The sequence below is a fragment of the Trichechus manatus genome, unplaced genomic scaffold, assembly GCF_000243295.1.
Source record: "Trichechus manatus latirostris isolate Lorelei unplaced genomic scaffold, TriManLat1.0 scaffold00008, whole genome shotgun sequence".
Lineage (NCBI taxonomy): Eukaryota > Metazoa > Chordata > Mammalia > Sirenia > Trichechidae > Trichechus > Trichechus manatus.
Genome location: NW_004443944.1, coordinates 26,471,032 through 26,494,151, shown reverse-complemented (window position 1 = coordinate 26,494,151; position 23,120 = coordinate 26,471,032). Strand labels below are relative to the sequence as shown.

The 23,120-nt window shown below is 40.3% G+C and overlaps 1 protein-coding gene across 2 annotated transcripts in view; it reads left to right on the top strand.

Moving 5' to 3' along the window:
- The window catches only part of CTNNBL1 (catenin beta like 1), a 185,394-nt gene that overhangs the window by 35,065 nt on the left and 127,209 nt on the right, over positions 1 to 23,120 (top strand). For both annotated transcript variants that reach the window (XM_004370355.2, XM_023724756.1), the window contains exons 2-4: positions 4,724 to 4,912; positions 8,624 to 8,730; positions 17,269 to 17,408. In XM_004370355.2, coding sequence (XP_004370412.1) covers positions 4,724 to 4,912; positions 8,624 to 8,730; positions 17,269 to 17,408 — 436 coding nt within the window. The remainder of the gene's footprint in view (positions 1 to 4,723; positions 4,913 to 8,623; positions 8,731 to 17,268; positions 17,409 to 23,120) is intronic.

Sequence of the window (23,120 nt, the reverse complement as noted above, 5' to 3'; positions counted from 1 at the left end):
ACAGACTGTAAATGTGATAATATAGATTGCATGCTCAGAGGAAGCAGAGTTGGCATCATAGTGGAGTTTTCATTTAGGATTCGTTCTGGTGATATAGCCTCTTCCTATGGAACATTACTTTGACCCCAATATAACTCCATGTTCCCACAACCCCTCATTATAGCTACAGCTTCTCACTGCTTTTTAATTAAAAAAAAAGAGAGAGAGAGAGAAGGGGAAAGAGGAAAAAATGAAACCTAAAGCTTAGGTTAGATATTATCTGGGTACGCAGGGAGTGTCCTAGGCAGATGGCTTATTTAATTTTTTAACTCTTTCAAAGCTTTCATGGAGATGTCTTGATTTCTGTTTCCAGAGGTGTGGATGATGGATGGATATATACACAAACACACATATGCACATACAATAAGCTTCAAGATTATTGGAAGGTAAAGGCATCATCTATATAGTCTTGAAGCCAACTGTGAGCTTTGCGTAAGCAGGAATCCTTTTTGTGTCCTAGAAAGGCTGCCAGTGTGTGGTTGAGTGGCAGCAAATGCTTAGTGAGTACATATATACCACTCACCACCTATTTGGAGTAAGGCAGGGAATGTAGAAGGTTGTAAAAACCCTTAAAGGCTGATGTTCTGGTACATCCAAAGTTAAGAGTTAATCATTTTTTTCTCTAGTCCTGAAAGCAGCAGAAGCAGAGAAATGACTTCATTAAGGAGAGTTTCTTTTGTCATTCCTTCATCTTGAGGGATTCCAAACACCTTTCAAATACCAAAACAAATTAATCTGCAAAGATGACTGATAAGAATAGCTTAAGCCTCTTGGAATTGGTTGTGTAAGACACAAGGAGTGCTCAGGACTGAGCTGTTGGCCTCTTTGACAGGCTGAGTCTTTTAAGTTCCCTTTCTGGGTCAAGAGCCCTTTGGCTCTTTTTTAGTGAAATCAGTTTGACAGCTTTGAGCAGCTTGCCCATGCACATATTCTTGCTTTACTTGCTTTATTTTATATAACTGATTGTTCTCTCAGGGGTGAATATTTGGTAAATAAAATGTGGAAGTTTATTTCCGGGTCAGTGTGTTAACTTCAAGATTTTTGGTGTGGACCCTTCACAAACAATTGGAACTTCAGCTTTATAGGACTCCATATTTCATTCAGTGTTGCTAGAAAGACAGTTTCATTTTGGCTTTATCAGAGAACTATAATCTCTCAAATGGAAATCTCCTAGACCTGTGCTGTCCAGTATGGTAGCCACTTAGCTACCATATTATTGAACACTTGAAATGTGGCTAGTCTGTATTGAGATGTACTGTAAGTATAAAATATATACCAGATTTCAAAGACTTGGTATGAAAAAAAGAACATAAAATATCATATTAGTAAATTTTATATTGATTACATGATCAAATGATTATATTCTGGATATATTGGATTAAATAAAATGTTATTAAAATGAATTTCACCTGTTGTGTTTTTTTTAATTTTTTAAATGTGGCTACTATAAAATTTAAAATTACATCTGACCTATATTTCAATTTGACAGCTCTGTTCTAGACTCCTAAGCCCTTTGATAGCAAGGCATTATTTGTCTTATTCACACTTAGGGTCCCCAGTACACGGCACAGTGCCTTATACATAAAAAAACCAAACCCATTGCCGTCGAGTTGATTCTGACTCATAGAGACCTTGTAGGGCAGAGTAGGACTGCCCCATAGGGTTTCCAAGGCTGTCCCATCTTTCTCCCAAAGAGCAGCTGGTGGGTTTGAACCACCAACCTTTCAGTTAACAGCTGGCACTTAACCACTGTGTCATCAGGGCTCCTTGCCTTATGCATAGTTGACATTTAACAAATACTTCTTGAGGAAGGAAATCCTAGCCTTGATTATTCAGAGTGGTCAAATATCAGAAATGAGTAGAAACTTTTCTATTTGGAATGTTAGTGTTTGAAAAGAAACAGTTGAGGGTTGGAAGAGAAAAATGCTGAAATAAAATATATCAGGGACTTTGAATGGCTTACCCATCTGTTGGAGAGGGCCATGGGAGCTGATATGTTGGCGAAAGAGCCATATCAGAGTGTTCTAATGGGTTCTGCTGTGCCTGCCACAGAGTTGTCATGAGAAGTGCTGAAGCCGAATACCCTCTGTGAGGGGCAAGAGGGTTGGAGAAACAGTTGGTGAACAGAGGGATCACTAGAGCCTTCTTAGGGATGTTGTACTTAGACTATTTATAAAGGTTGACAAAGCTATTCTTGTTTCAAGAATCCACACTGGCCCCGTCTATCCTTGTGTCCCCATTTAGACATACTCTCCTGGAAGCCTGCGGCTGCTGCTGGAGTAGCTGATTACTTTAGGACCCTTCAAGCCTTCGAATTCTTTAATAAATGATTTGTTGAATGAATGATTAGCCAAAGTCTCATATGACAAATTCATGAGTGTGTGTTCTTGCCTGAAAGTCTCTCACATCTGTCACAATTAGGGTTCTGGAATCCCAACCTCTCCGGAAATTAGGTTCAACATTTTGAAGGGACCAACATTGTCTTTGCAAGAGTTTATGAAAGAATCTTGGCCATCCTGTCTCCCTGCTTATAAAATAGAATTGTTAACTACTTCTCCCTAGAGATATGGTAAAGATTAAAGGAGGTACTTTAAGTTCTGTAGAAAGAAAGTGCTATTTCAGTGGAAATTGTTAGAGGTAAAGATGAAACCCTCCCCTTACCTCTGAAATGTTTGTTTCAAAGAAGTGGGTTTGCAGATGTGTTCGAAAGAGATACTGCTAATGTTATTTCCACTTTACATTTCTTAACTGTGGCAGTAGTTAGCTTTCTCCTTTTAATTGTGGTCCACTGCCTTTTCCCTCTGCCCTCAGGGATAAAACAATCTAGAAATCTCCTTTCCATGGAGACCTATAGAGCTCATGCTTTGACTTGACTGCTACAGCAGTCTCACGCTAATCAGAATCACAGCAGGGCTTGTTTTATGAGCCTGAAAGAATTAGTGCCCCCAAGGGGCTGAAGTTCCTTACCTGCTGGGGAGCTGTAGATTTCTGGTTTGAAGACTGCCTTCCTTTCCCCTTCTCACAAGAAAACCATCACCTTCTTTTTCTTGTAGTCTGAGATTACTGACATCTTTCTTTCTTTTTTAGGGTAGACCAGTAATGGTAGTAATAGATCTTTATAATTTTTGTACTTATGGAAATAGGTGATTTGGCAGAAAGATGTGGCAGTCCGCTTCTGTAAAGATTTACAGAAACCCTATGGGGGCAATTCTGCTCTGTCCTACAGGGTCGCTATGAGTTGGAATCGACTCAACGACAGTGGGTATGGAAATAGAGCGTGATCATATGAAATTATAATCTATCTCAGGGATACTGGGAACGGAGCAAAAAATAGCAGGTGGTGCCCCACAAACCAAATTGTCTAATGTGAATTTTCTAAGCAATGTCATATGTTTAGACTTACTGAAGCACCTGGAATGTGGAACCAGCAGGATAGATGAATATAGAGGGGAATGACTTTCCACTGCTGGGATAGTGGAGTTCAGTAACTGTGTGGGTTAGAAGTCACAAGGTGAGATGTGTAACGTGTAATAGAAATTTGTCTGTTATTACCAAATGACTTAGCAGGCTGGCAATGAACGTGGCATTTTCTTATGTTTGGTAGTAACCTACGACATTGTACCTAACACACTGTTGGTGGGTACAGTTATTATAACACATAAAGAGAAGCTCAGCAAGGAGCCTAACACAGATGTTTTGTGTTCGGGAAGACAGAATCATGTGGATTACCTCGTAATGATAATTTTATATATTTGCTTAGTACTGATATAATCTAGAGTTCTTCCACTTCAGAAGCAACTTTATGAAGTTCACAGGGAAAAGAGTTAAAATCTCCATTTGCAGATGAGGAAACTAAGGCTTAGAGAGGTTAAATGATGTGCCCAGGTTGCTCCAGTAGTAAGTTGAGCTGAATAGAGTCCTTGGGCTGTTTGAAGTCTGGTGCAGTGTGATCTCTCCTCATCTCTGAAGCCCATTTCAGTAGTGCTCTGCTTTATTCTTATTTTAATGGAAAACAATTGTAAGAACTCCTCCATGGATTGTGGTATAAAACGCAAAATGAGGTCCTAATAGTATGCTGGAAAGAGCCCTGGACTAGGAGTCAAGAAGTGCTGGTTCTGTTTTCAGCACTGCTGTTGATTTTGTGACCTTGTGTAATACTTGACCTCTGGGCCTTTACTCTTCTGTGAAGTAGGTATTTGTAGTGTAGTAGACCCTTGGGAGTTACATATGTAATATTCTCTGAAACTTGTGAGTGACTGTAAAAAGGCTTTGTGATCTTTCTTAGACATGAATTAAAATAATGTGCTAAGGGATTGGTATTGTGGGTTGAATCCTAACCAGTGAGTCTAACCCAGTGTCCCCATCTCAAAGTGGCTTTGTTCCTTGCAATTTCTAAATACACAGAAACTTCAGTGAAGTGGTAAAACTTAGCATGTTTAAAAAAAAATTTCTATTAAAAAAAACTCAACTAACTTATAGATGATGTTAGTGGTATATTTATAGACTCATTAAGGGTCTGAAAAATAACCACTCAAAGCTTTACTGTGTTTTGTAGGATAAATTGTATGCTATGGTGCCTTTCAGTCATTGGGGAATTCTTGAAGGCTTTTAGAATATATACTGTCTGTGCCCTCTAAGTTTTTTTTAGCTCTAAAATCCTATGTTTCCTTTCTCTCTTTCTCAGCCCAACAGGGGCACAAAACGTCCCCGGGATGATGAAGAGGAGGAGCTGAAAATGCGTCGGAGACAAGGTGGTACTCGTGAACGCGGCCGATATCGGGAAGAGGAAACGACTGTAGTAGAAGAAGCAGATGATGACAAAAAAAGGCTACTTCAGATAATTGATAGAGAGGGAGAGGAGGAGGAGGAAGAGGTAACGTGACTGAGATGGGATGGGAGCTGAGACGGTTGGCTCTGACACGGTAGCTGTAGAGTGTAATTTTGGGCCAGATACTTCTCTGAGCTTTCCAGCTTCGTATGTAAGACAGAGTTAAGAATACTTATCTCTCAATGTTGAGGTGATAGTTCAGTGGGATAATGGAGGTGACAAAGTATTTTACAAAGTGTAAAGAATATTATGGATACAGTTTTTAAATGATTCTGGTGCATGGGCTATAATCGAGGCCAAAGCACTAAATTGTGGGAACAGAGAGGAAGGGGCTATTGGTGTTGACTGGGGAGGGTCAGGGAGGGCTTCCTGCACGGGGTCACATAGAAGGCACTTAGGTTTTTGAACTAGTGAATTGGCATTTGGTCTAGTCTTTGAAAGAGGAGTAGAATTGTATCAGTCAAACAAATAGAAGAAGGGCTGTTTGGGCAGAGGAAATGGCGTTAGCAAAGCAACAAAGGTGGAGAAATTCATAAGGAAACTATGGGGTTTGGTATTTAGGTGTGACTGAAAAAATACATTTTAGGGAAGGTGATGCCTTAGAGCCTTTACACTCATTCCTGCCTCTGGACCTTTTTACTTCTATGTCCTCTGCTGGAATGCTCTTCCCCTAATACTTTGCATGGCTAGTTTCTTAGTAAGGTCTCAGTTTTCTCCTTAAGAGAGATCTTCGCTGTCTGTGAGGTAGCCCCACATGTCATTCTCTTATTCTCTTACCACATTATTCTGTTACTGACTTCATAGCACTTACGATCTGAAATTCTTGTTTGCTTATTTTACTCATTTGTGTCCCTTCCCCACAGTAAAATGTAAGTTCCATGGAAACAGGGATGGCTCTGTCTTGTTCACAGCTGTATCTCTAGCACTCAGAATGGTGCCTAGCTCTTGGTAGATTCTTAATAAATATTTATTGAATGAATAAATGGATGAACCTGAAAAGATTAGAGGGTAAAATATCAATGATTAAAAATAAAATGACCTTACCTTTGTGTCTTTTTAAATCCTTAAATGTTAACTTGTATGTTATTTCACTCTGTCATTTTGTTCAATATGAATTATGGAAATAGATTCTTAAGAGCCAGCTGTTTTTCGGTTCCCTCAAAGACATGATGCTAAGTTTGGATTTAAAACTGGAGTGTGAATCTGAGAAGGAAAAAAAAACAGATTCATATTCCAAAAAGGTCTTTACTGTGTTATGACAATAGCTCTCTCCTCATTAGGCTTTGCGCCGGTGCTAATTTGGAGGTCTGCCCTTAAAAGATGATGACGCTTTGAAAATCTGTGGTGGGAGACAGTCGTGAATTTCTGAATTTCCTCTCTGAGGGCAGCAGCTCTGCCAGGGCTTAGACAGTGTGTGTAGCACATCCTCCCTCTCGCCCTCCTCACCAGCTTCTGCTCAATCTGTTAGCCCTGCAGCGACAGTTCATTGGCAGGTATAATTCCCACGTAGGGCAAGGCAGGTTCTGGAGGATTAGGATAGTAGCTGTCATGGGTAAGTGGTTTCTAGCCTGGGAGACAGAAATGTAATGTGGGACTAGCCCTTCTGTTAAGGGACAGGGAAAAAGAGATCACTTTGTAAAAATGGCACATGGAAGGCTACAAGTCCAGGAGTTATTTCCTCACTGCTATCAAAGTCCCATTTGATGAAAAAAAGTGATGGTTGCCCCTGTAAAGTTACGTGAACTTGTAAAATATTATTGTCCTTTTTGTGCTACATCACCAGCTTTCATCTTTCTGAAATCTACCTCTGGGTTCTGAAGTTGAGCTATTGGAGATACTGCTGTGGCCAATGAGTAAGACTGATAATTCAGTTTTCCCCCAGTGTTGGAGAGAAATTAAAGGAGGGAAGGCCAAACCCTGGAGAGATGAGGACTTTGGAAATCCCATGAGAGCTGTATTAACATTAATATAGTTTATCTATAGGGTAGACAAGATGTTAGCTAAGGGAAGTAAAAGCAGTGGATATTGAGGTCATTTAAAAGCGATTTAACCCATTCCTAGAAATTTAGATTATTTTAATTAAAGTCTACTGGTATGTGGGGTACAATGTGCCTGTTGCTAGTAATAACAGTAACAGCTTACGTTAATATAATATAATTATCATATAGTTTACAAAACAATTTAATGTATATCATTTCTTTAGGTCTCTCTGTGATCTTGAAAGATAACATCTTCCTTCCTCCCTACCTCCTTTCCTGTCTACCTTCCTACCTACAGGTTTTCACTGTGTGCCTGCTGTGTGCCAGGCACTGTGAACAAGTAGGCATAGCTCAGCAACAGGGATATACGCCCCAGTTTGAGGTTGGGCAACATCTTCCTTATAGGCCATGTGAAGGATTTGTAATTTTAAGTGCCAAGTGGATAAATTCAGGAAAGACTTTGGAGGTAGAATCAATTGGACTTAGAGGGTTTGAAGAATATATTCAGGAAAGTAACATTGCCACATGGCCAGTTAGTAGTGAAGCTGCGTTCTGAGTCCTGACTGATCCAGGACACTGACTTCAGTTTTTACATGTTAGGGAGCCTCTCTTTAAACTGTACACTCTGGGGAGGGGATGCGAGACCAGCAGAGTACCTCAAGACCCAGGAGTCATTGATGTAATCTAAAAAACTACGTCATGCCCAAAATGAGTTTATAGGTGTCTCCCACTTAAAACCCAATATATGAAAATAAAAATTTAACAATAAAATAATAGCTAACATTTTTGAATAGTTACAAAATTATGGGATGATACAGTGTTTTCCAGAAGGATCCATTTCAGGTTCTTGTAATAGCAGTTTCTTTATTGCATTCAGGTGTGAGTTATGGTCAATGACTACAAAGCTGTGAAGCTGGGAATTGGGAGAGTGTTAGAGAGGCAGAGTGCATTATAGCATGTTAATTCAAACTGGAAAGGAAACTGAAGATAAAACATTTCTGAAATGTGTAGATTTGGGGGGGAAATGGTTCCGTTTTCAAAAAGTTCACTTTATTTACCTTTGTAGGTATTATTCCACTGTATGAAGTAAGAAAACTCTGTATAGTCTTGCTTTTTTATGCTTCCTCTGGGCAAGAATACTAAATTCTTGATGTTATGTCAGCATTCCACATACTTGTCTGATTCTCTTCTTAGCAGCTAGTGAGGACTAGACACAGTAATGTGTAAGAAATGCAAAGTAGCGACTATAGCTAACAAACAACCATTCTTAACTCATGAGCTATACAAGAATAGGTAGTAGGTCCGATGTGGCCTGTGGACCAGTCCCTGGTGTGGGAGAAAGACCAAGAGGCCCTATCGCTGGCCCTATCACTGACTGAACAAGTTCTTCTTAACCTGAGTCTTATCTACACAACAAAGGAGAAGGACAAGATAAACATTATACAGTGTTGAACATTGTTGCTTACTGTATGCCATACTGTGTGCTCAAGAATATTTGTTGAATTAATGAGTCTTTAACTCCTTACGAATTTACTTTGCTGTAGATACTGGGCATTATGTGAGACGTGCAGAAAAATACAAAAGAGCATATGGCGTAGACTCTTAGCCCTCATTCTAGTGGGAGAGACAAAGTGTGGACTGTATGTTTAAACCAGAGAGGTAAATGGCAGAGTGTGGTGGAACATAGAAGCCCAATGAGGAACACAGGAAAAAAGTGGTGATAGTAAACGAAAAATCCCTGTGGACTGAAGTTGTTGCATTTGTCCCTTTGTACCAGGAGGAACCACTGGATGAAAGCTCAGTGAAGAAAATGATCCTCACATTTGAAAAGAGATCGTACAAAAACCAAGAGTTGCGGATTAAGTTTCCAGACAATCCAGAGAAGTAAGGCCCTGTTTTGCTGATGCATATACATCCTTTCTCCTCTGAGGTGGCTTTGGTTTTTATTTGTGTGTTTTGTTTGCCTTGGCTTTTGTGATTTATTTTGGGAGTCCCAGGACAATCCACATGTTCAGGAAATCACTAGAAGGACTCATAGGACTAGAGGCAGTGGTGCTCAAGGCTATGGTTTATTACAGCAGAAGGATACACAACAGGATCAGCAAGGGAAAAAGATACATCAGGCAGAGTCTGGAGAAATCCATGCACAGGCTTCCTATGTTTTCTCCCTCCCAGTGAATAGGTCGACAGACATGCTTCTTTCTCGAGCAGTGAAATGCATCAACACGTGTGCAGTGGTTTCAGTGGGTTAGGGAAACCCATTTAAGACCCAGAGTCCAGAGTTTTTATTGGAGGCTGGTCATATAGGCATTCTCTGCCAGCCACACCTACCAAAATCCAGACTCCCCGAAGGAAAGCAGATGTTCAGTGCCCTAGGTGGGCAAAGCAACCTTATCACTTAGGGAACATTTCAAAAGCAAAATTCCCAGATGCCAGCCAAGCGCCAGCCCTACAGGCAGACCCCTCTACAGATCAGGCCTGCTATGTTAACTCTTGCACTATTTTTCTCAAAGCTCAAAACTGACCATGGCTACCATTTGTGATAACTTTACTATTAAGAAGATGTCAGAAGCTTTGGAGGTAGATGGATGTGACTTCCACATGACCTTGAATAAGTCGCTTTCCTTCTTAGCCTCATGTTTCTTATCTGTATAAGGAAATAATACCTTCCTCACTGGGTTGTTATGAAGATCAAATGAGAATATTTGAGTGTTTTGCCCCGCACCTGGTACACAGTAGGTGCTCATGAAATGGTAGTTAATATGATTGTTATTACACTAGCACCTCGGTGCACTGTGAATTGCTATATTGAGGAATCTGGTATCTTTTAGTCAGTCTTGAATCCTAACTAAAGGGATCTTCGTATTTATACAGATCTTAATGTCCTAAATCTTTACCTTCCCTCCTTATATTTCTCCTTCCTAGGACATACACTTTTAATGAATTTTAATATGCCCACAGCCCCTAGGCAATTAAGAGTTGAATAATACACTGTTCACTCAAGTTTATAGGTTACTAGGGATCTCCACTGTGAATGCAAGGTAGAAGGAAATGTACACCTTAAAAGAGATACAAGCCGAATGCTATGGGACATAGAGGAAGAAACGGAGAATACCAAGTTGGGCTATTGAGGGCTTCACAGAAGAGGTGGTATTTAAGCTAGGATTTGACAAGTGGTTCTGATTTTAATGGGCAGAAAAGGACACAGAAAGACATGTCAGGCAATGTGAATAGTGTGAACAGAGGCACAGAGGTCCCATAGGGCATAGAGGATCCAGTCTTCACAGAAATGTTGTGAGACCAGTGCAGTCCCCTGTGTTCTCCCTGTACTGTGGCTCACTGTGTTCTCCCTGTACTGTGGCTGAGGAGCCAGGAGAAACTAGGCACTGGACCTGGGGTCACAGCCCCCTTCACAGTAGGAGTAGCTAGATCACAGTTCAGCTTGCTCAGCACCAGCGTCCTATCAGGTTTTGTGCTGACCTTCACCCAGGGCTTCGAACATGTTTGGTCTGGTTAGAACCCCTGCTGAGAATCTGTATTTCTAACAAGTTCCCAGGAAGTTATACATAAGAATCACCTGGGGATCTTATTAAAATGCAGATTCTGATTCAGTATATCTGGAGTGGAAATACAAATTCTCAGCCAGAAACTTGTTAGAAATACATATTCTCGGCAGGGGTTCAAACCGGTTGGAAGCCCTGCCTTCACCGTACGATAGCACCTGTCACATTGCACTGTGTGTGTGTGTGTGTGTGTGTGTGTGTGTAATTACACAAATAATACATAAATAGATTGTCATTGTAAAAAATACCAGCAGTGCATAATTAGAGTAAAAAGCAAGTTTTCCTTCACTGCACTGACCCCTTTTGCGTTCCCCTCCCTAGAGGTAACTCCTGTGAACGATTCTGTGAGGATCCTTTTAGATCGTTTGTGCATGCTAATTTACATATCATTTTCTATATGCTTATTTACATATGCATATATGCTAACATATTTTATCTACATAAATCATGCTGCACCTCAGTTTCTTTGACCACATAACAGTTACAGGAGATCTTTGCATGTTAGTGCATGCATATCTACCTCATGCTTTTTGACTGGTGCATAGTACTTCATGGTTTGGATATACCATGATTTATTTAGCTGTTTTTCTATTGATGGACATTTGGTTGTTTTAAATGTTAATTTTTATACGCAATGCTACAATAAACCTTCTTGTACAGGTGTCTTCATGTATATCTATTTCTATAGGATCGATACCTAAATGCTGAATTCCTGGATTGAAAGGTGTGTACGTTTTAAACATTTGGTAGCTACTACCAAATTTCCCACTGTGTCCTTTTATTTCCCTACCAGCAGCTACATCCTTGCCCACAATGATGTGATTGATCTTTAACACTTTGCTATTTGTTTTATTGTTATTTCTTTACTGCATTAGATTCTGTTCCTTTTAGGAGATGGACTGCGTCTTATTTGTCTCTGTACCTGCCATGCTGTAGGTGCTCAGTAAACATGAGAGATCTTATATAGCTGATGACGTGTTTGTTACATCCTCACCCTCAGAACCTAAGGATGTGTTATATATGAGAACGTTAGATCGTAGGTTGATAACACTGGAAATTTTAGAAATCCAATTTATAATATTGCCTTTTGTCCACTTGGTAGGTGTACTTCTGTCAATTTAGAATAATGAGTTTCTGCAAGTTATGTTTACCATCTACCTCTTCTGTACTGCTGATGCTCTAGTGTTACCGTTCACCAACTAGTTTTAAGAAAATTGATACTTTATTTATGTTTTTTAAAAGTGTTTTCCATTCAGTCAAAATTTATGTACTATTTTAGTGTTTAAACATCTGAACGTTTGAAAATTGAAATCATGCATGAAGAACCTTTTTTTTTTTTTTTCTTTTTCATGCCAAAAGGCAGTTTGGAAACTACGCTGTGTTTTAACCTTGAGCTCTTGAATTCTTACTGGCGCAGTGTCTTTCATAATTCTCTAGACCGGCAAGGTGCGATTAAGATGAAAATTGCTAGAGCATATTTGAATGAAACTTTCCAGTCGAGATCAGAAACATTCAAATTTATTTTCCCATATATGCAATTGTCATTTTGATTGCATACCCAAAATGCCTCTCTTCATTTAGCTGCGTTTCAGATTCAATTGACAATTCTCCTTATGCAGCCTCCACTTTGCACCGTGTGATCTTTTCCCCCAGACATCTCATTGAGTTGAATGTGCTGTTTCCCTAGTAAATCCTTTACTAGTTCTTCTTTTCTGCAGGGACAGAGTTATTTAGTTTAGCTTTTTGGTCTCAGGACGCCTTTGCACTCTTAAATTGAGTACCCCAAAGAGCTTATTTTAGAAAATTCTAGAAAACACAGGAATACACAGGCACACATTCCATTAGCCATCAGGGCAATGATACCATCACATGTGTAGCTCTCTAGAAACCTCACTGTATACTCTTGAGAGAATGAGAGTGGAAACAGCAAATGATGTCTTGGTATTATTACAAAAATAGTTTTGATCTTGCAGGCCTCCAAAAGGATTTTGAGCCACCTCCATAGGACCGTGCTTTGAGAACTGCTGATTTAGTTGGGTGAGGGAGAGCCATGTTATTCTCCTAGTCAGCCCAGAGCCCGGGCAGTGATTGCTGGTTTTGTGGTTGCCAGAGGCATAACTAGGGTATGGCAGGTATTGCACTGACCCTGGGTATGTGATGCCACTGAGCAGTTTCTATTACCTCAGTATGGCCAACGGCGTATCTAGGGAAAATGGTACCTATGGTAAGCTCTGAAATTGCGCCTCTGTCCAACCATCTGACACCTCTCTTTTAGATAAATTCACCATAGTAATCAGCTTAAAAATACAAGTCAAGCTCATTAATCTTTTAATTAACACGTTACTGTGCTTGAGGAAGGATGTTGGACTGTACCAGGTTAATAGAAACTGCCCAGTGGTGCTACGCTTCTAGGGCTGGTACAATACCCTAGGTATGCCACTGTGTTAGAATTCATCGGTTTCTATTGCTTTTCTGCCGTTATTGAACTTCGCTGGGCACTTGCTAATTCCCTTTGTGGTTAAAGGAGAACATCCTGCTGGTTTGAAGCAAATGTACATGGGCAGGCTAGCAGAATATTCTCCATCATGCCAGAGAGAATTGATGACCCCATCTCAGCCTGGGTTACTGTTTTAATATGTTGCTCTATTGCTTTCACATTGCTCTCTAACTTGATCCTTTCCCCCAGCTGTGAGTCATCTCTTGCTGAGGGTTGCCTCATCCCTGAAGATAGCCCTCTGCAAAAAGTAAATGTGTACTTAATGGAAGTAGGCATATACTTTTCAACAAAAAAGGTTTTTTTTTTTTTTGGTTACAGCATAACACACTTGAGGGTATCTAAATTCATTGAGCACCTACTATGTGACGAGCATTGTTAGGCACATTATATTTATTATCTCTTTTAATCCTTACTATAATTCAGATAGTAAGATAAGGAAACTCAGGCTTAGAACTCCTTTGACCAGGTTGGGACCCCGGGCTCTGTGTTCCCATGACATTTCTATTGGGCAGTACTGGGCATCCTTACAATTAATTGCATGTCATAGATTGTATTCCTGTAGGCTTGGAACTCCATGATGCCAGCAACTGGGACTATTTTGTTATCTATTATATCCTTGGAGCCCTGGTGGCACAGTGATTAAGAGCTTAGCTGCTAACCAAAAGGTCAGCAGTTTGAATCCACCAACTGCTCCTTGGAATTGCTATGGGGCAGTTCTGCTCTGTTCTGTAGGGTCGCTCTGAGTTGGAATCGACTCCATGGCAGCGGGTTTGGTTTTGGTATTATATCCTCAGTACCTAGCACAGTGACTGGTACCTAGTGTGTGCCCAATTAGTATTTGTTGATACACTGCCTGTGATTACACAGCCAGTAAATAGTGTGGCTGGGAGTGTGACCCACGTCAGCCTTGTTTTTGAGTCCACAAGACTCTTGTGGGTATTTTTGTGATCTTTCCCTGCTGGCAGTTTGTTTTGTTTTGATAATTTTATGATTTGCTAAATTTAAAAACGTCGGATTAAGACCACATATTTGGGAGAATAATCTCAAAGTTAAAGGGAGCCTAAAGGTATAGTCTGTTCTCCCATCTAATTCTTGACTTTTTTTTATATCCTCCTTTATTGCCTACCTCCAGTGACAAGGATCTAACCTTCCAAAGAAACCTACCCCATCATTTGGCAGCTCTGACTTAAGAGATTTCAACTTAGAATGAGAAAGAATTTCAGCCAATTAGATAAGAGGATATCTAGACTCCTTGTAATCTCGGTTGCTTTCCTGAATTGGTTTCCCTATCCCTCCTAAGGTAGAGTTCCCATAACAGGTCACAAACTTTTGGGGTCATCCCATCAGCATGGATCACTTGATAATTCTATATCATACTTCTTTTAAGCAGCCACAGAAACATTTTCGGCAGCTACTTGCCTCTGTTCCTTCATTTGGCAGGCATCTGCCGAGTTTCTGTGGTGGACCAGGGAGTATGCCAGGTGCTGGGCGTCCTGAAATGAATAAGAAACAGTCTCTGTCCTGGCAGAACTATTTTATGGTTCTGATTTGTATTGCAGTTGCAGTTGACTAAAACCATCAAATCCTTTCTACACGTGGGCTCTAACTGAACTGTATGTTTCCCATCCCATACTTTTGCACTTGTTTTTTATAGTTCAGTGCAGTTCTTTATGTGAATCCCAGGTGATTTTCCTTCTGTTAGATTTGTACCATCATTATTACCTGTCAGGAACTTTGTGAATTGATTCTCCCGGCTGGTGTGTTCACTTTAAGCTCCTTAAGCTTTGTGTTCTATGACATTAAGTTTCCTTCTGTATATCTTCACACAAGCCATTGTTTAGAAATAACAACAAAATGAAACAGTTGTTCTAAACAGCCTTAAGGGTAGAGCCCTGTAGGATACCACCAACCTGATACAAAAATGGACAAAGAAGAAGCACAAATAGTCGGTAACATTAAAAATATTTTAGCCATCTTTGTATCAAAATGCAAAATAAAAAGTAACTTATATTTCCCATCTCAAATTGGAGGAGATTTTAAATACTACTACTTGTAAAGCAGGTGAGAGGAAACAGGCACTTTTTATACTGTTGGTACCCTGTTAGTGCAGTAGTTAAATGCTCAACTGCTAACCAAAAGGTCAGCAGTTCAAATCTACCAGCTGCTCCTTGGAAAACCTATAGGGCAGTTCTTCTCTGTCCTATAGGGTCGCTATGAGTCGGAATCTATTCCAGGGCAATGGTTTAACCATACCTTCCTGGCAAAATGTATCTAAATCTGGTAAGATGTACATACTGTTTGAGTTGGCACTGTCTTTCCTGGGAATTATCCTAACACAGTAATAATGAGTACATGCATTTTCGTGTTATTTGTTATGGCGGAAAAGTGGAAAACATCTGAATGTCTGACAAAGGAGGTTTGGTTAAATATATTATGGTACCTCCACACCAGGGGGATACTATGTAATTATTTAAAATTTATGATTTAGAACGGGCGTTGCAGATAAGGTGCATCTCCCACACCCGCTTGGTGATTGATTGGTAGTCTCCTCCTGGAACACTGTGTTGAGAAGGATTCTGAAGCTATGTCTGTCTGGTTGAGCAGGGTAGAGTGCTGTACTTAATAGTACTCGGTGAGGGGTTTTGCCGTGAAGAGAAGGACTGACAGTAAGTATGTCAGGCATTGGCTCCCTGTTGAGAAGAATATTTAATGATAAAGGGCATTGTTCAGCCTATGTTAACAAAAATAACAATTGGATGTAGAACTGTATACTGTATAGGCTTACTTTTGGAAAAAAAAGGTCTATGAGTTGACAAAATGACTTAACCATACCAAATTATTATAAATGATTATTTCAGGTTAATAGGATTACGGATGATTTCTGTTTGCTTTTTTGAGGAATTGTCTTTATTTTCCAAATTGTCTACAAAAAGTATTTTGTAATCAGAAAAATATATATATAAATATTATAGGACAGAGTAGAACTGACCTATAGAGTTTGATTAAAAATAGTAGTGGGGAAAAATAGTGGAGAGGGATATTGTCTGAAATATAGGCATGTTTTAAGGAATTTACAGTCTCCAGGTTTCGTTACTTGCATAATCCAACCTTTCTGGAGAGGTGGTTTCTGCCCAGTCGCTCGACCTCTGGAAGTGGATGAGTCGTATATGACTTAAAGAGTCCCTGCTTACGTTCCTTTTCTTCAGGGCCTCAATTCAATTTAGCAGGAGTCTGTGGATATATAGAGACAAAGATATAATTCCTGTCTTTAAACTTACATTCTAGAAGGGACAACGGACATATAATAATAATAACAATAGCAGTAGTAATAATAATGAGAACAAATACTTATATAGTGCTTTTTATGTGCTAGGGATTGTTCTAAGTGCCTTATGCATATTTACTCATTTACTCTTTACCTATAAGATAGATAACATTATTATCCTCGTTTACAGATGAGGAAACTGAGGCATGGAGAGGTTAAGTAGGTGGCTAAGCCAGGGTCAGACCCAGGCAGTCTGGCTCCAGAGTCTGTTTAACCACTACTTCCTCTCTGTCAGGTATCATTTACTTGCTTTACATGAACTAGCTCATTTCCTTCTCAGAACAAACCTTCCTGTTTTGTTCATCAAAAGCTTAGCGGGCATTTCTTATATGTCAGATACTCCTGAGTGGGGGGAGGGCATGCGGAGGTGAACACAAAGCAGTTCTGTTCTCAGTGCCTGAGTATAGGTTTGTTGGAAAGTTCAGGTGTGGAAATGTGAGTGCAGTTTCATGCTATATAAGATATGGTGGTGATTATGGTATGCCTCAAACTATATTTGCTTTACTTTGGGACCTGCGTCTTAGTCATCTCACTGAAGGGGAAGTGAGGGAGGGGAGGGTATTTCGGAATGGCAGAAGAATCTAAGTGTTTTCCTTTGGGGGAAGGAGAATAATTGGCCCTTGATATGAAGTGGGGAGTAGGAGAAACTCATTTTGGATTAGTAGGATAACTATGTTCTGGACAACAGAATGAATTGCCATACCAAGGGGTAATGGTAGCTAATCCACAGGACTGGTGAGCAGACCATTTAATGCTGCAAAATGCTTCAGGAGCCTCTAAAAAGGCAGCTTGTGACTGCAAGAGTAAGAGGAACCCTATAATGAGATCTGAATCCAAGATTGATTTTTGTAATGAGGAAATCGATTTCCCAAGGAAATTGTGTGACAGTATGATGTTTGGATGAGTGTACTTCTTGGTTGGTCTGTTGTAGACACTTTGACAGATCATCTCTCTGTCTGGATTGTGTTGCTGTTTGCTCCTCGGTGCTGATAGCGCCACATTCCTTTCAGTGATGCTGTCTTGTTTTCCCCTCCTAGGTTCATGGAATCCGAGCTGGACCTAAATGACATCATTCAGGAGATGCACGTGGTGGCCACCATGCCAGACCTGTACCACCTTCTGGTGGAGCTGAATGCTGTGCAGTCTCTTCTCGGGTTGCTTGGACACGATAATACAGATATCCTTTCAGGTCTGTCCTCAGTAGAAAGGCTGACACATTGGAGGAAATACTGTTTACTCTCATCTCCTGTTTGTCTCTGCTGATGTGTACTCTCACCTCTGGTGTTCTCCTTCCATTCTAATTATCTCCCATCCTGAAACACACGCTGCCCTTTACTCATTTGCAAACCTAGTTTTATCTGTTAATAAATCTGGGCAATCCTTAATTGTCCTATTTGCTCTTATTAGTACTAGAATACATCCTGATGAATCGGTCCACACATTAACAGCATTCATTTTCAGGATCTGGATTTGGGGGCCCATTATAGAGGCAGGGCCAGAAAGGACTTGAATCTGTTGATCTAGACATCATTCCGCTAACAGGTGGCCAAGTGGAGTTGAGACCAGAGAAGGCAGTGAACCGTGGTGGAAAGCACATTAGGATGTCCAAGAGGACAGGGATTTTCATTTCTTTTGTCCTCTGCTGTGTTCCCAATTCTTTAAAAAAGCCTAGGTACACAGTAGTATTTGATATTTGTTGAATGAGCATTAGACTTAAACAGAGAATCTGCATTTGATTCCCAGCCTCATTATTTGTGTGAAATCTGGTGCCCCTCTAAGCCTTAGTATTCTCATCTGCAAAAGTGGAGTAGTAACCTTTGCCTTTCAGTATTATTCAGAGGATTAAAGGAGATTGTTTAAGTGCTGAGCACAGTCCCTGACACAGAGTAGGTACTTAGTAAACGTTAATTGTAACTAAATCTGAATCATGGCTTCCAAAACCTTTTTCTACTTTGTCTTTGCTGTCAGACGTGCAGCAGCTTTTGCTGCAAAAGCTTTTTGATGTGCCTGTGGACTAGGTTATGTTCATTAAACCAAATTCTCTTTCAGTAGTTGTTTTGTTTGAATCCAGATTTCCAAAGGTAAGAGACAAATGTAGTTAGTCTGCTTGAGTGATATTCGTGGGGAATCTGCTGCTGCTTCATGTTACTTTCATCTTTCTGGTAATCTCCCTCCTGAGAGAATGTCTGACTAGATTCTTTCCTGCCTGATAATTCTCGCAGAAATAAATCAGTGAATAATTTTAATGTAGGCTTCTTAAAGAGTGTTCTTTAGATGTTTCTGATACTTCATATAATGTTAGACATTATTAAGAATTGCTCTGCAAGTCCCCAGATTATTGATGACTGTGTTCCCCAGGGTTCACTGTGGGGCTCTGGGTTGTACGAGAACCCTCTCTTGTTTCCGAGTGAGCTTGGTATAAGCTGTCATGAATTCATTCAGTAGACATTCTTTGAGTGCTCATTATGTGCCAGACACTGCTAGGCCCAGAACAACCAAAGGCTGGTCTGAGTCCTCAAGCAGCATCAGTCAGTAAATATATATTGGGTATCTTGGGTATCTACTGTATGACTGGCCCTATTCAAGATACTAACCCTTGAGGGTTTAGTGACTAAAAGTTCTTGTTGTGATTTCACATTTCAATTCACCTACAGAATGGTAGATTTTCACAATCTGACAGACCTTAGAGATGACTTAACCCAGAACCTTATTGATTGATCAATGAGTCTGTGATATTGGACAGCTAACTGATGGCAAAGTTAGGTTAGCACTCCAGTTTCCTGATTTCCGGTCCAGTGTTCTTTCTAGAGCACATTGAGCTCTGAAGAGTCTTTTCCCTTTGGAATTTACTACATCCCTGATAGAGTTACATAGTCGCCTTTTACCATGTGTATTAGTACACAGATTACCTAGTTTATTTCTGAAAACACGGCATTCATTCTTTTTTTCCACTGCTGCTAACTCAAAATAATAGTAGCAGCTTTCCGAAGATACTGACATTTTGCTGATTCACCAGCTTGGTTCCTGCTGGGGAGAAGACTGACACAAGAAATGCTGTACAACATCAGCATACTTGGAGAAGGCAAGGGCACAGATGTTCAAAGTTGTTAAGTTCTGGTCTTTAAAAAGGGAAACAAAAGAAATCCCCCTATAATAACTTTGACAGACTGCCATATCCCTCCTGTTTTCTGAGATCTAATCTGTTCTGTTTTTTCCCTCTCGTATGCCAACCTTCACCCAACTGCCCTAATGATATTTTTTAAAATCTGATTTTTAATTATGCACTGCATCAAATTTAAAGCGCATTTGAAATTTTTTTAATTACCTTAATTTTAATTAGATGCAACAATTAGAGTAAATGTCATCCTCCGCAAAGTATAATTTTTCTTGAGACTGGTTTCAGGAAAGGGTAGGCCCTCTTAACTTGCATCTAACATATCTTCTATCAGTTGGAACGATGATCTCCCTGCAACATTGCACTCTGCTCTTTGTCTTATTTGTGATCTATAATGGAAATTTTTCTTCAGGAAACGGTTGTTAACAATTTACTGTTGTACAGCTGTAACTGCCTGAAACACCTTACCATGAATAAACAATTTCATGGCAGTCATGACTTAAATTTTTAATCTTTTTTAACTCTTCATTTATCAGCCAAGACCATACATGGCTGGTTATGTTCCCAGCAAGCACAGGTCATCTTTGCTTTGTCCTTCTTCAAGAAAACATAAACTATAGGGATTTTAATTGGATCAGAGGCTGGTTTGTTGTAACCTTAAGAGGGAGAGGATGTGAGAAAACAGCTTGTGCCTCATCCTGTCAACCGTGAGAAGCTGCTGCAGAGTTTATTCCGGCGCTCTGCATCACTGCTGCTGGTGAGGGCTTGTCAGCGCTGCTGTGCCTCATCTCCACCCCCAGAGGCTGGAGCCCAGCCGTTGGCTGGCTGTGAGCGGAGTGGAATCTGGTCTGTGCAGAGCACCCCTGGGGGGTGGAGAGGGGGAGGAGGGGCACACATCTCACACTGTGAAGAGTTACTCTGAATGCGCTAGGAGGAGGAGAAGGTGGAATCCAACAGCTGCTGCCCTTTAAAAATGCTGCTTTTTTAAAACAATTTTTCCTTTAAAGTAAATCATTTAAACATGTTTAGAGTCCTTTTTTGTGAACCTTTTCTAGTGTGTTTACAGAAAAATAAAACCAAAGATATTTTCAAGAGAGTCCCAGATAGAGCTAGAGAAAAATGTAAAACAAAGTTCAAACTCAAAAAAAAGACCAGACTTACTGGTCTGACAGAGACTGGAGAAACCCCAAAGTATGGCCCTCGAACACCCTTTTAACTCAGTACTGAAATCACTCCTGAGCTTCACCCTTCAGCCAAAGATTTGACAGGCCCATAAAACAAACAGTAATACACGCTGCTCAACTATGTATATGAGACTAAATGGGCACACCAGCCCAGGGGCAAGGACAAGAAGGCAGGAAGGGACAGGAAAGCTGCACAAGTGGAAATGGGGAACCCAGGGTTTAGAAGGGAAGAGTTTGACATGTGATGAGGTCGGCAACCAATGTCACGAAACAATATGTGTGTTAATTGTTTAATGAGAAGCCAATTTGCTCTGTAAAGCTTCATCTAAGCACAATTTTTCAAAAAAAACTTTTCATAAGGTATTGCTAAACAGTTTTTGTATCCTGGTTTAAGTCAGATTTACCCAATTTGCCTAAAGGAACAGGAGGAATAAAACAAGGGGATAAGAAAACCCCAGATGGTAGGTAATCATTCCTCCCAGTGCACCAAACCCATAAGTAACCTGTTTTTGTGAGTCTTTTGCCATGTTCTCAATTTGAGTGTCAAGTCAATAGAGTCCTTTCCAAAGTCATTCTGATAGATCACCAGCATTTTCTGGGTGCCTCCTTTGTATGATAAGCTGTGCTGGGTGTTATTGGGGGAACCAGAAATATTAACTCCAGTTGAGAGTGAAAACACTCAAATTACTACCCCAGTGCATGTGTGGTCACTGCCCTTGGAGTGTTCAGGAAATGCCATTCAGAAGGTGTGGGTCATCTGTGGCTTGAGAGTGATCAGGGAATTGAGTATTAGAAGGATGGGTCAGCTTTTGGTAGATATGGAGACGAGTACATTTCAGATTTTATTTTCATGGTCTCTGCATTGGCAGTGGAAGTTGCCATTCCCCTTATGATGGAGGCTGATTTTGTACTCTTGCTGGTTGCTCATATAGTCACTACAAACTTACCAGGATATCAGGTATGTGCCTTTATTAAAACACACACACAGAGATATAAACTACTGCTTCCCAGCTAAGTGCCTTTTTCTTTAGTCAAAAGTGGTAATCTAAACTCAAAGTCAGCTTTCTCTCTACCCCTTGGTGGTTTAGAAAAGTGAGGTCTCATTGTAATGTTAACTAAGGCATCAGTACAGTGGGTTGCATACTGATATGCAGGAAGAGAGAAATTCGTGTTGTTAGTTATAGATTAGGTCATTGGTGCTGATGGGACAGCTCGTTTTTGTCTGGAATAATTTTAAGGAGTGGTCAGTCATTAGCACTATTCTCTTCTCAATTAGTGCTTAGTTTTCTCAGACTCTGGAAATCCAGGAGGACTTGCATAGTTGTCTGGATTTTGTAAAGGATTACTCTGGGAACTTAGAAAATAAGGAGCAGACTGAGAGTTTTTAGACCAGCAGGGATCAATTGAAGTTGAGCAGTTTGGATCTGAGGATGCTAGAGTAGAACAAACTGACTGAGACAGACCATGTTGCCCCAGAGGGTATGTACAATAGGTGAGGGTGCCTTGTGTTACAGACCCAGTGTTAATGAGCAAGAATAGGGCTGGGAAGGGTTTGAGCCTCCTGAGGGACTTTCTTCTAATTGGACTGGGAGGAAGTTGGTTATTGCTCCAGTGCTTTCCTGCAGCAAGCACTGTCTAACAAGACTCACAGATCTCAAGCTGTTGTTTGCTGGGAGCTATTCTTGTCTTGATACTTCTAGAGTCAAAATTACATTTAAAAGAATTTACTTCTGCTTTGTCTCATCTGTAGTCTAACTTCGCTCCTAATATATATTGAAAAGCAGCCCCTGTTTTTGAGCCAGTTAAACATGCTCTGAAGAAAGGCAGATTAGGTAAAAAGTCAAAACGGCAGTTTTGGAAATGGACCTCTTAACGTAACTTTTGATCTTGTTTGTGGATTTTAGATGAATTCTGTATTCCTGGAAGGTTAGGGTGGTTGTGGCCTGCTTTGGACATTTCCCCTGTGGCATAATAGTGCCCACTAGCATTTAGTAGGTACTTAATAAGTGCTGAATGAGTGCATTTTCTCCCTCATATTAGTTTGATCTAGGACTGGAATAAAATTAAGAGTCCAGGTTCATTCTAAGTTGCTTTGTGCCAGCTATTTACAAAGGAGGAAAAGGCCATATTGTCTGTATTTTGAAGTTCATCTACACTAATTTAACTCTAATCATTGTCCTAGTGTAGGAATAAAAGGCTCCTTCGAAGGGAGGATGGTGAGGCTTCGTCTTACATACTTTGGACATGTTGTCAGAAAGGACCAGTCCCTGGAGAAGGACATCATGCTTGGTAAAGTAGAGGGTCAGAGAAAAAGAGGAAGACCCTCAACAAGATGAATTGAAATGGTGGCTGCAACAGTGGGCTCAAACGCAGCAACAATTGTGAAGATGGCGCAGGACTAGGCAGTGTCTCTTTCTGTTGTACATAGGGTCGCTATGAGTTGGAACCGACTCGACAGCACCTAACAACAACAGTAATAAAAGAAAAGATTTTTTAAAAACACCTCCACATTTGTTTCGTTAAATCAGTGGCATACTCTGAATCTATACTGATGGATTTTTCTTAAGGAAGCCTTTTTTTTTTTTTTTTA